This window comes from Phacochoerus africanus, chromosome 14 (genome assembly GCF_016906955.1).
Source record: "Phacochoerus africanus isolate WHEZ1 chromosome 14, ROS_Pafr_v1, whole genome shotgun sequence".
NCBI lineage: Eukaryota > Metazoa > Chordata > Mammalia > Artiodactyla > Suidae > Phacochoerus > Phacochoerus africanus.
In genome coordinates, this window is record NC_062557.1 from 45,464,879 (window position 1) to 45,478,559 (window position 13,681).

The window sequence follows — 13,681 nt, forward strand, 5'->3', positions numbered from 1 at the left end:
GACATATGGAAATTTCCAGGCCAGGGGTCAAATCTGAGCTGCAGCTGCACCTTGCACTTAACCCCCTGCACCACAGTGGGAACTCTCTAGTATCACTGTTTTTGGCTCTGCCTGCAGCATGTGGAAATTCCTGGGTCAGGGACTGAACTCACATCACAGCAGTGACCTGAGCCACAGCACTGACAATGCCAGATCCTTAACTACTAGGCCACCAGGGAACTTCAAAAGAGAACTTTAAAAACAGAAGTGCTTCTCATCTGCCAGGGAGGATCTGAGCATGGTTCACCTGCAGAGGTGGTATGGCCAACATGTTCACTGATGGCTTCTTCCATTAAAGGAATAAATAGGATTGGCAAGAAAATCCCCAGCGACTTGAAAAAAAAATTGGTGTTGACATATTAATACTAATTGATACCAAACACTAAATTAAATACCATTGAATTGTTTTACTAAAAGGACTAATTAACTTGAGGAAGACAACAGAGGGCCAGAGGAAAATTTCACTATTTAGAGTATTATAAAGTAAAAGAACAGGAAAAGACTTCCAAAGCTATGTTTCTCTTCTTATCTTCAGAAAGGAGGATCCAGTGTTCTACCTGTCTGGAATAATTTCTATTATATAACTTCTAAATGTCCCCAGTGGTAACTTAAGAATTCTTCCCTGTCTCATTCAGAATTTCTTTTTTTTCTTTCTTTCTTTCTTTTTTTTTTTTGTCTTTTTGTCTGTTGTTGTTGTTGTTGCTATTTCTTGGGCCGCTCCCGCGGCATATGGAGGTTCCCAGGCTAGGGGTCCAATCGGAGCTATAGCCCCTGGCCTACGCCAGAGCCACAGCAATGCGGGATCCGAGCTGCGTCTGCAACCTACACCACAGCTCACGGCAACGCCGGATCGTTAACCCACTGAGCAAGGCCAGGGACTGAACCCGCAACCTCATGGTTCCTAGTCGGATTCGTTAACCACTGCGCCACGACGGGAACTCCCAGAATTTCTTTCTTCTCTCATTTCTATTTCTTCTGCTCCAGCTTGAGTTTAATTTTTCTAATCATGTGCTCAATGGAAAGAGCCAACATGAGGTCATCTTCCTCCAGGGGCTTCATCTACTCAAAGGAAAAGAATTAAGTCTCTAGTCCTCTTTTCTCCAGGATTAAGAAATCTCAGTCTTCTTTTTTTCTTTCCTTCCTTTCCCCTGAGTACCATTATTAAGTTCTCTACCGTTTTCAGGCCCCTACATGTGTGGTGCACAAGGAACAGGGGTCAGAATATGTGTGCAGGACCATCGCTACTCACTTTGCTTTAGAGATGAATTTGTAAGTGTCATTCCAGTAAGCCAGGAGATCCGTTGCCTCTTCATCATACACTCGGATGTTATGATACTCAAAGACTCCTGGGAAGAAATTATCTATCTCTCGAGTGACATTCAAGATATACCGCACTCTGCGAGGAAACCAAGGGAGAATATGAGCTCTACTACTCAGGTGAAATCCAATTCCCAGCACTGTTTTTCTTACTTAAAACTTGTTTACTCCCGAGGTTGAAGTTAAATACTAAAATGCCGAAGAAAACCAAAACCCACCACCACCACCACCCACTGCCCAAGAGGCTATACTGATTTAGTACAGAAACTATGTGACAGGGTCCAGGGCATACCTGGGCATCAGGGAGTTACTGAGAGAAAAGCTGTCTACCAAATTCATCATCTAAATTCCATTTCCAAATTGTGTATAGTTATACAATCTCATCTTTGAGAATCTTCTGAAAATATGCCTTGCATTTTACTTCAGACCTGAGGCCCATGACCTGACAATTTCTCTAGTCATTAAAGTTACCAGCAATGTAATTTATTCTTTGGAAGTCACCTGTATTAAATCAGACTATCAACAGGTACCTTAAGAAAAAATTGCAAAGAAACATTTCCTGCTGTCTTTCCAAATGCTGGATTGCCAGCTTTTGCTCTATTACTCTCTTTAAACCACATGAAAGGCAAATGAGGTCAGGCTGGGAGGGTCAGAGCAAAGTTGGACTTGAGACTCTAACTTCTCTGGGCTGCATTCCTGGCTGCTATGGCAGCAGATGTGTCTGAAGTTCTCTGAGGCTTGCAGAAAATGATTCCTTTTTTTTTTTTTGTCTTTTCTAGGGCCCCACCCACGGCATATGGAGGTTCCCAGCCTAGGGATCTAATTGGAGCTGTAGCCGCCAGCCTACACCACAGGCACAGCAACTCGGGATATGAGCCTCGTCTGTGACCTACACCATGGCTCATGGCAACGCCAGATCCTTAACCCACTGAGTGAGGTCAGGGATCGAACCCACAACCTCATGGTTCCTAGTCGGATTTGCTAACCACTGCGCCATGACGGGAACTCCAGAAAATGATTCCTGTATCAAAATTTTTTTTGCTCTCTTTCTCACTGTGCAATCGCAATAAATTCTTGGGTTAAATTTGCCAAAGGATTATCTTTTCTCAATGCTGTGTGGACTTAGACATCACTGGAGTTTACTCCATCAACACAACACAGACTCACTCATATTTCTCCACAGAACCACACGTAGGGGTTCTACAAACCCAATCTCTGAAGTCAGAGAAATGACTACAAAAAGGGAGAGCCACAGCTAACCAAGTCTGTGGTTAAGGTCAAGTGACCAGAATTTTTCTGGGACATGATTTGAATCTGTTTTAACATAGCATCAAAGTTCATTTCTAGGATTTTTTCCTTTTTAATTTAAAAAGCAAGCACCATGCAACTGTACTCCAGCAGTTCCCCAAAAGGTTACCATATGACCCAGTGATTCCTCTCCTAAGTATAAACTCAAGAAAAATGAAAACATATGTCTACCCAAAGACTTGTACAAATGGTCATAACTGTACTCCTAATAGCCAAGAAGTGGAAACAACTCTTATGTCCATCAACTGATAAATGGATAAATAAATATAGTATCTGTATACCCCCCCATATAATGGAATATTATTTAGCAATAAAAAGGAATGAAGTACTAATACATGCTAAAACACTGATGAACCTTGAATATACAATGTTAAGTGAAACAAACTATTCTTAAAAGGTCACATATTGTGTAATTCCATGTAAATGAAATGTCCAGAATAGGTACATCTATAGAGACAAAAAGTAGATTAGTAGTTTCTAAGAGCTGGAAGGAGGAAGGAAAATGGGGGTGACTGTTAAAGGGTACAGGCTTTTTTTCTGGGTTGAAAGATGTGAATTTAGGAAAGACCACTTAAGTATACATTTCAAAAGGGTGAACTGTATAGTATGTGAATTGTATCTCAAAACTGTCAGGAAAAAAAGGGCAAGAATACTTCCTCTTTTTAAATTTAAAATAAAAACGAACAACCTTCTCATCCCCAATCCCATCCCCAAACCCATTATAGCAGGAGAGAGCGTCTCAATCTTTTTTAATTGCAGAATTCTAGGTAGCCTCTTCCAATTGGAAATGGTACCTCTGCCAATTGGAAATGGTACCCCTTGAAACTTCGTTGCCATCTTTATAAGGACTAGCACTTAGAGTTTTAAAGTTAGTGGATTAGGAAAATGTGACCTTACTGTCAAAATTACACTTGAAAATCCCTTAATTCATCCACAGAGGGCAATGCAAATGTTTTGTGTACAGATCCTTGAACCATATTCAGGGATTATAGTTTAAGTGCCAGTGAATTTAAGAAACAAGATCCAAATGGATATCTGAGCATCTAACCATACTCGTCTTTTAAAGATAAATAAATTTATCTGTTTTATAATTTAGCCTTATAAGCAGTAAATGAGATGAACAGGTCTTATCTCCAGCTAGAGATAGGAGTCAAAAGTTAAAAAGTATGCGTGTACGATTCTAAATGCAGTGATTCTAATGCATTTGGCAGGTACTGCTCTATCACATTCAGATTTTTATATTAACACTGTATCAGGTGCTAGTTTCTTATAGGTTAGAGTCTGTCAATTGCTATATCATTCCTTCACATTTACTGAGCACCTTTTGGTATAAAGCTCTGAGCTAGGTATGTTTCATACAAACTAAGATACAGCCTCTGCTTTTAAGAACTCTTCGATTCAATCCTTAGCAACTTAAAATTTCCAAATTCTATTTACTTCCATATTTTAAAATTAAATAACTAGATTCCCACCCCCGCCCCCCAGAACTTTTTGTATAATCATTTGGCTCTCTTTCTCCTGAGGGAGAAGTAGGAAGTACCCATCTAATCATGTTAAAGATAACCAGAAGGCTGACTTGTAGCTGTGAAAACAGGCAGCCAGCAAACAGCCAGGGAGTCGTCACTATCTGTGAGTCTCAGTAGGTCTTATCTCTGTCTAAAATGAAGAGTTAACATGGTCAGTTTCCAGGCATGGCTTTCTTTTATTAGGATGATCTGACCTCCTAAGGCCAAGTTCAGCGAAAGAGTTAGGCATTAGCTAATAGCCAAAAAGAAGTGAAAAGGGAAGAATGGCTGCTTTTTGCCTGCTGAATGTTCACTGTGGTCTCAACTGCTACAATCAAACTCATAATCTTGCTGCTTAGGAATATTTATTTATTTACTTATGTTTTTAAGGGCTATACCTGTGGCAAAGGAACATATTTTTAATACAAAGCAGGTCTTCTTGTTCAATTTTACACTGTCCATTTTACATTTATAACCTACTTAGTCTTTAAGCACCTTTCTATAAAAGAATAGGGACTAAGGCTTATTTTTCATTGGCTCTCTAGCATCTAGTACTGTGTTTGGCCCACAGAAGTTGCTCAATAAATGTTGAATGAAGAGCTGTGAACTCAACATATGCAGTTCTGTGTACTCTTACATAAAAATAGGAACCACAGATTACAGAAACAATAAAAAAGTTCAGTGGTTGCTAGGGGACGGGGGTGGGGATCAAATGGACAGAGCAAGGAGGATTTTCAGGGCAGTGAAAACATTCTGTATGATGCCATAATGATGGATATAGGGTCATTATACATTCGTCCAAAGCCACAGAACATATAACACTAAGAGTGAACTTTAACATAAACTATGAACTTTAGGTGATTATGATGTGTTAATGTAGGTTCATCATTTGTAACAAATGCATCATGCTGGTGGGGATGTTGATAATGGGTGAGGCTATGAATGTGTGGGGGTTGAGGGTATGGGATATTTCTACCTTCCCCTCAATTTTGCTGCCAACCTTAGACTGCTCTTAAAAAATACCCCAAAGTTAACTCCCCCCCCCCCCCCTTTTCAGGGCTGCTCCTGCAGCATATGGAGGTTCCTAGGTTAGGGGTCAAATCAGAGCTGTAGCTGCTGGCCTACACCACAGCCATAGCAACTCAGGATCCGAGCTGTGTCGGGGACCTATACCACAGCTCGCGGCAATGCGAGATCCTTAACCCACTGGGCAAGGCCAGGGATCAAACCTGGGTCCTCATGCATACTAGTCGGGCTTATTAACCGCTGAGCCACAACGGGAACTCCCTGAAGTTAATTTTTTTTTTTTTTTGTCTTTATAGCTATTTCTTGGGCCGCTCCCTCGGCATATGGAGGTTCCCAGGCTAGGGGTCCAATTGGAGCTGTAGCCACTGGCCTATGCCAGAGCCACAGCAACGCGGGATCCGAGCCGTGTCTGCAACCTACACCACAGCTCACGGCAACGCCGGATCGTTAACCCACTGAGCAAGGGCAGGGATCGAACCCGCAACCTCATGGTTCCTAGTCGGATTCGTTAACCACTGCACCACGATGGGAACTCTCTGAAGTTAATTTTTAAAAAAGGAAATCAATAACTGGGTTTGGGGAGTTCCCATCGTGGCGCAGTGGTTAACGAATCCGACTAGGAACCATGAGGTTGCGGGTTCGATCCCTGCCCTTGCTCAGTGGGTCAAGGTTTCGGCGTTGCCGTGAGCTGTGGTGTAGGTCGCAGACGCGGCTCGGATCCTACGTTGCTGTGGCTCTGGAGTAGGCTGGCAGCTACAGCTCCGATTCGACCCCTAGCCCGGGAACCTCCATATGCCGCGAGAGTGGCCCAAGAAATGGCAAAAAGACAAAAAAAAAATAACTGGATTTGGTTTTAAACAGTACGAAAGGCTTGCATATTTGTTTATGAAAGCCTTTCCACTGAAATTTCCCAAGAAATCTTTCTTGGGAAGTGGGGGGATGAAAGAATGGGAGAGAAGCTGTTTTAATTTTTAGATTACACCCAATAAGAATCTGACTGCAGCGGCTCAGTTGCTGCAGAGGCATGGGTTCAACACCTGGCCTTGTGCAGTGGGTTAAAGGATTCAGTGTTGCTGCAGCTATGGCTTGGGTTCAATCCCTGGCCCACAAACTTCCATGTTCTTCAGGAGTGCAACAAACAAACAAAAAACCCCCCCAAAACCCAGCTAGAAGCAACTTGCAACTCTTAAGCTTAAGGTTACCGACACATCTTTGACTGGAAAATGTAAAGATAAAACAGTGATTTCTGACACATGGAGGTGTCGGCAATTGCTCTGTGTGCTTACCCTCGGTTCTGTAAATCCTCTAAGTTAGAGGCATTCCATTCCGAGCCCTGTGGATTAAAAAAGACAAGGTTAGGGAGTATTAGCAAATGAACCAAATATGATATCTGAAAAGGGGTCCTGCGAGGGAAGCAGCAGTGTTTCTAAAAAGAAGGTCAATAACATTTACAAGTTTCCTCTCTATGTACTTTATGCTACCATATTCAGTTTCCACAAATGATAAAGTAAAAAGTTATCCTCATGTTTTACAGATACAAAAACCAACCCTCATAGAATTCAAATAATTTTTGCTCAAGATGACTCTGATGGAAAGGTGTCTTTGACGATTGTCCAATCTAAGTAAAATGTCATTCGTTATTCTTATTTATAGTACTCTGATTACTTCAATAAAATGTATCACTATTTTTACTTGTATATTTATTGATGTGCTTGTCCACTGCCTTTCTCCTCCACTATAATGTAAGCTTCTTGAGGGCAGCAACCAGGTCTCTTGTTCTCTATGGAAGCTCCTGCACAGTGTCTGGCACTCGGCAGCTATTGAATAAACATCCATTGAATGAACAAAGTGGTATTATGAACTAAACTGGAATTCATTCTAAAATTCACACTCTTTCTAGTGCATTATGTTGCATCTAAGAAGTTGGAAGTGGTAGGGTGTGTGTGCGCGCATGCGCGCACACGCAGGGGTAGAGAGTGAAATGGTCAAACGAGTGAGACATGATTCAAAATTTAAAGGAGGTTTCTATAGATTATCTGGAAGTAAATTTATCAACTGTAAATATTTTGCGATATTTGCTTTCTCTCTCCTCCTTTCCCTTTCTTTTGTTATATATATTTAAAAATTTGTATATATTTATTTATTTTTGGCCACACCTGGGGCATGTGGAAGTTCCTGGGTCAGGGATCAAACCCATGCCACAGCAATGGCCCAAGCCACTGCACTGACAATGCCAGATCCTTAACCCACTGTGCCAGGCCGGGGATTGAACCCACGCTGCCACAGAGGCAACGCCAGATCATTAACACGCTGCACCACGGTGGGAACTCCCACCACGTCTTTATCTTTTTTTTTTTTTTGTCTTTTTGATATTTCTTGGGCTGCTCCCGAGGCATATGGAGGTTCCCAGGCTAGGGGTCCAATCGGAACTGTAGCTGCCAGCCTACGCCAGAGCCACAGTAACTCGGGATCCGAGCCGCGTCTGCAACCTACACCACAGCTCACGGCAACGCCGGATCGTTAACCCACTGAGCAAGGGCAGGGATCGAACAGCAACCTCATGGTTCTTAGTCGGATTCGTTAACCACTGCGCCACAACGGGAACTCCAATGTCTTTATCTTTAATCTAGAACAGTCCACCCTGCATTTATTTTGTCTTTCATGATATTGACATTTTTGCAGAATACAAGTATGTAATCTTGGAGAGCTTCCCACAACCTGGATTTGTCTGACTGTTTCCTGATGATTAGATTCAGGTCAAACATTTTTTGCAAGAATGTCACAAGGGAGATGTTGTATACTTCCTACTGCATCAAATGACGAGGCATGTAATGTCAATCTGCCCCATTATTTGTCATGCTGAGACGGAATTCTTCGAAGATACCTTTGTGTTTGCCAAAGGTAAAACAATCTTTTTACACTATGATTTCAGCATCAATTGCTGATCTTGTACAAATTAGTTATTTTACTGGGGGTTACAAATGGTGATTTTTCTTTTTCTTTTTTTTGTCTTTTTGTCTTTTGTTGTTGTTGTTGCTATTTCTTGGGCTGCTCCCGCGGCATATGGAGGTTCCCAGGCTAGGGGTTGAATCGGAGCTGTAGCTGCCAGCCTACGCCAGAGCCACAGTAACGCGGGATCCGAGCCGCGTCTGCAACCTACACCACAGCTCACGGCAATGCCGGATCGTTAACCCACTGAGCAAGGGCAGGGACCGAACCCGCAACCTCATGGCTCCTAGTCGGATTCGTTAACCACTGTGCCACGACGGGAACTCCCAAAATGGTGATTTTCTAATTCCATGATTCCTTCTACATGGTCACTGACATTCTGTAAAAGTCTCACCTAATCAATCACCCCACCCTTTATCTGAACGTCACTACGGACTCAAATTCTTTTTGTATTTAGAATTCTTTTTTTTTTTTTTTTTTGCTTTTTATGTCTGCACCCATGGCCCATGGAAGTTCCTAGGTTAGGGGTCGAATAGGAGCTACAGCTGCTGGTCTACACCACAGCCACAGCAATGCAGGATCCGAGCCAAGTTTTCGACCTACACCACAGTTTGCAGCAACGCTGGATCCTTAACCTACTGATCAAGGCCACATCCTATGGATACTAGTCAGATTTGTTTCTGCTGCACCACAACAGGAACTCCGTATTTAGAACACTATAATCCATTACCATCTTTTTTTTTTTTTTAGGACATGAAAATTGCCTGGAATTCGGAGAGTGGGAATCCTTTCAGACAGGCTCCTTTTGATATGACTCTGTTAGTCTTTAAGCATTTCTGCGTTTTGTGGTACAAAAAACTATTGTACATTCACTTTTTGAGTAGAATCAGCCATTTCCCCAAGAAGCTCTGGTTTCTTTTTTTTGTTTGTTTTTGTTTTTGTTTTGTTTTGTTTTGTTTTTGCTATTTCTTGAGCCGCTCCCGTGGCATATGGAGGTTCCCAGGCTAGGGGTCGAATCGGAGCTGTAGCTGCCGGCCTACACCAGAACCACAGCAACGCAGGATCCGAGCCGCATCTGCAACCTACACCGCAGCTCAAGGCAACGCTGGACCGTTAACCCACTGAGCAAGGGCAGGGACGGAACCCGCAACCTCATGGTTCCTAGTTGGATTCGTGAACCACTGCGCCATGACGGGAACTCCTCTGGTTTCTTTTAGTGCAGAAAAATCTATCAAAATCCCAATCTGGGCATTAATTAAGTATGCTCCTAAGTACTGGGTATCATTGTTCCTAAACCTTGTCAGCAAGCACACCTATCAGGAAATATTTTTAAGTACTGAGCTCACACTGGCCCTTCCAATCCTCGCTTCTCCACTAACATTTTTATCTCCCTACTCCACAGTGAGGACTTTGGTTCCCAACAACTTACAATAGTAAGTTGTTCTGTAAGCTCTACTTACAAACCGTTTTAACATTATTACAACAATACCACAACCAACAACAAACCTATTAAGTTCAATTTTTCTCCGCATTTCTTTTCTTCCCTTATTATAGCCCACTAAGATGTACAGTCAGAGTATTATGCTTCAGTTATTTGAATTACTTACTTTCTGTGAGGTTTATCGATTTGATATATATCTGGGTTCATTTGCTCCTGTTTATATTCAATTTTAGGGTGTGCTTTTTCCATGTTTTCCATTTTTTTTTGAATATACAAAAATCTTATGCGGCTGAAAGTCAAAAGTTTATTAAAGAGTAAACCTGAAGTCTCGCTACCATTCCCATCTTTTCAATCCCCGTGGGTAACCATTTTTTAAATTAGTCTCTGGCTTATTCTTGTGTTCTGTTTCAAAACATATACTTACTACCACTTCTGACTTACACAAAGTACTATACTACTATTCTTTTGTTGCTTTCTTCATTTTACAGTATATCCTCAAACCCACTCTGCCTCACAGTGCCCTTTCCCCATAGCCTTGCCAACAAAACATGTGATGAAGCTTTTGACTCTTTTCTAAACGGATCAGTGTATCTCAGTGTAATATTAATTTGCATTTCTCTTAAAAGTGAGCAACTTTTCAATGTTCTAGGTCCATTTTTTATCTTTGAGCTATCTGTTCATGTCTCTTGAAAAGGCAAATATTTACAAATAAAAACTGGTTTCAGAATTATGCATTAAATGGAATTTAGCATTAGAAGACAGGTTCAAGTGCCCCCCTGCTGCTGTAGGGCACTGGGCAAACTGCTTAACCTCTTTGTTTTCACTTTCCTTATCTGTAAAATGAAACACTCCTCCTATCCTAGTCCTATGTATCTAATAGGCACCTTCTCCTCAAACTACAAATATAAATTTTCTCCCCATTCCTTTTGCCACTGAAGTATACAAAAGAGAAGACTGCGACCTGGAAGAGGGCCCTCACCCAACCACGCAGGCACCCCGATCTCAGTGTTCCAGCCTCCAGAACTGTCTTTTATTGTTTATAAATCAACCTGCCCTCCTCCTAGTTTCCCTCGTATTAAAATGGAAACCCCCACTTCCCATCCTAAATCGTCCTCTAGACACTGTCCTCTTCACTTTCCTTTCATGGCCAAGATTCACAGAAATACATCCAATACTCACTTTCTATGATTCCTTATTTCCCATGAATATCAACCCAGCATCATGGCTTCTGCCCTCATCACTCCCACTAATGTTACTAATGACTTCTTCTAGCTGTCGAATCTAGGGGTCACCTTTGTATCCTTACTCCATTGGCCTTCTATGAGTATCTGATATGGTCACCGCTCCTATCTTATGGAATTAGATCAGACTGCACAAATATCTAGCCTCATGCCTGGCACAATAAAGAGGATCAACAATTGCTTACCGAATATATGGTCAAGTGAGATAAGTAAATGAAGCACTATGAAAACTGCCAAGTGTTATGCAAGCACTATCTTCGTACTACAAAGTGAACTGTAATTTGGCCAATGAACAAGGAGATCTCAAGGATGCTGCACTGAAGTTCCAAAGGTCTGTAAGTAAGTGATGGACAACTGACCTTCTCTATAGATCAGGGCTCACCTGACTTGCTTTAAAATAATACAGGAGGTTCTGAAGGCTCTGTGTTCAGGCTTAGAAAACTGGCTTCCACACCAAAGAAAGAGGCAAGAACTATTTAAAAAAAAAAAAAAAAGGAAGACTTTCAAGGAGACAGAAGCCAAGCAATAAGGGTTGAGTGGCTAAATTGCAGCCAGGGAAATGTGACCACCTCACTTCTTAATTTAGAAATCTAAATCCTCTGCAGAATTCTGTCTAGCTAGACGGAAATAACCCTGAAGTGATGGGAAAAGTCTATGAATTTCATCTACCTGTCCAGAGAAACTTCAATCTGACAATCTGAAATGACACAAATACAGAAACAAAATAAATTAAAAGCATCAGGTAGTGACTCCATGAAGGCCATACAAAGGAACTTGGGCTGTGCTTAGAGCTGCTTCAGGTCCAACCTGAAAGAACTGGAATCAACAGGGTGTAATTACTTTTCTGTCCTCAATGAAAATGTCATGTATATTAGCTCCCTGGGGTCCTCCATGGACTCAGTATTTTTCTCCTATGCTTTTCAGGCTCACAATAACAAAATTCCATGGGGGTTTTCACTAGGTTCTGTGTAATTATGGGAAGCATATTTTAATTGTATGACAAAACATAAAATGAATTCTTCAAACTATAATATATTTTTAAATAAGTTCACTTCCATCTTTCACTCCAATTCACCCACCCTGTACTCTGGCCCAAAGACTCAAGTAAATGATTTCTTTTCAAACGTTATCCTCAGGAAATTGCCTTTCTGGGGGTCTGGATGTTCCAAGGAAAATAGGAGAGCACATTTATGGTAAAGGAGGAGGACTGTACTCTGGGTTCTGCTAAGAACAATACAACTTGACATCATCTTCATGGTTTGGTATTCCTGCCAAACCTTCATCACACCATAACTACAGCTTCAATGCTGTGAGTCACTTTACTGTGGCAACCAGGCACAAGATCTATTCACTTTTTCTTCGAAGTTTATGCTATACATCTCCAGCTGAGGAGCAAAAATCATGAATATGAGAATTGTTCTTTGAAAAGAAAACTGTATTTCAAAAGGATTTGTAATGTCAAACTTTGAAGAAGATAACAATCAGCATTAAAAGAATGACTATTTAAAGAAAAGTTTTTATTAACTTAAAAAATTTATTAATTTTTTTGGCCACACCAGTTTTTGGGCCAGGGATCAAACCTGAGCCATAGCAGTGACAATGCTGCTTGCTTAACCTGATGAATCACCAGGGAACTCCCTGACTCCTTTTTTTTTTTCTTGTCTTTTTTAGGACTGCACTGGAGGCATATGGAGGTTCCTAGGCTAGGGGTCAATTCTGAGCTATAGCTGCCAGCCTACGCCAGAGCCACAGCAATGAAGGATCCAAGCCACATCTGAAACCTACACCATAGCTCACGGCAATGCTGGATCCTCAACCCACTGAGTGAGGCCAGGGATTGAACCCGCAACCTCATGGTTCCTAATCGGGTTCATTAACCACTGAGCAACGACGGGAGCACCCCCTGACTACTTTTTATTTTATTTATTTATTTATTTATTTATTTATTTATTTATTTATTTATTTTTGTCTTTTTTTCTTTTTTGTTGTTGTAGTTGTTGTTGTTGTTGCTGTTGCTATTTCTTGGGCCGCTCCCGCGGCATATGGAGGTTCCCAGGCTAGGGGTTGAATCGGAGCTGTAGCCACCAGCCTACGCCAGAGCCACAGTAATGCGGGATCTGAGCCGCGTCTGCAACCTACACCACAGCTCACGGCAACGCCGGATCGTTAACCCACTGAGCAAGGGCAGGGACCGAACCCGCAACCTCATGGTTCTTAGTCGGATTCGTTAACCACTGCACCACGACGGGAACTCCCCCTGACTACTTTTTAAATGACTGGTTGTCCATCCAATATTCCTGTTTTTCCCTTGTCTAGCTAAGAAAACTGCTTGCTGTTCTGCAAAGGATCTCTGTTCATATCTAGCATTTTCTCAGCCAAATCAGACAGCCTCCAGGAGAGATGCTGATACTGAGATTTGGTTGGGCAAAGGCTTCCACCTCGGAGAAGTAAAACACTCAGAAGGGTGTAGAAGAACTTCTTTTTCTGGAAATACCCTGGCTCCCAAGTAGTCAATCCTGTCCTCTCACTGCAGATTTTCTTTAAACTATGCTCTACACTTTTCTTCTCCATATCAGCCGATACCTTTCCAAATAAACATCTCTGTGCAGTGCACTACAGGGCCAAGCATTCTTCCAAAGGGAGGGAAGAAATCCTGCTGCCTCCCTTCACACAATCTGCTTGCACTCCAGGCACGGCAGCTATGCACAAGATGAAATGACTTTGCAGAAAATTAACACCACCACTTGCAGCTTGGATAAGACCTCTTTTTCCATGTCAACTGCTGGGAAACCCAGCAAGGCACTAGAGAAAAGATAGGGATTTGGACACAGGATATGGTGGTACAAACAAAGGGA

The 13,681-nt window shown here is 41.9% G+C and overlaps 1 protein-coding gene across 11 annotated transcripts in view; it reads right to left on the reverse strand.

Annotated features, from left to right (window-relative positions):
• Positions 1 to 13,681, reverse strand: part of SSH2 (slingshot protein phosphatase 2) — a 270,234-nt gene that overhangs the window by 24,303 nt on the left and 232,250 nt on the right. For 10 of the 11 annotated variants that reach the window (XM_047756765.1, XM_047756764.1, XM_047756762.1 and 7 more), the window contains 2 exons: positions 6,482 to 6,528; positions 1,289 to 1,435 (listed from right to left, as the gene is read on the reverse strand). In XM_047756765.1, coding sequence (XP_047612721.1) covers positions 1,289 to 1,435; positions 6,482 to 6,528 — 194 coding nt within the window. The remainder of the gene's footprint in view (positions 1 to 1,288; positions 1,436 to 6,481; positions 6,529 to 13,681) is intronic. The other variant, XM_047756768.1, reaches the window with a different exon arrangement.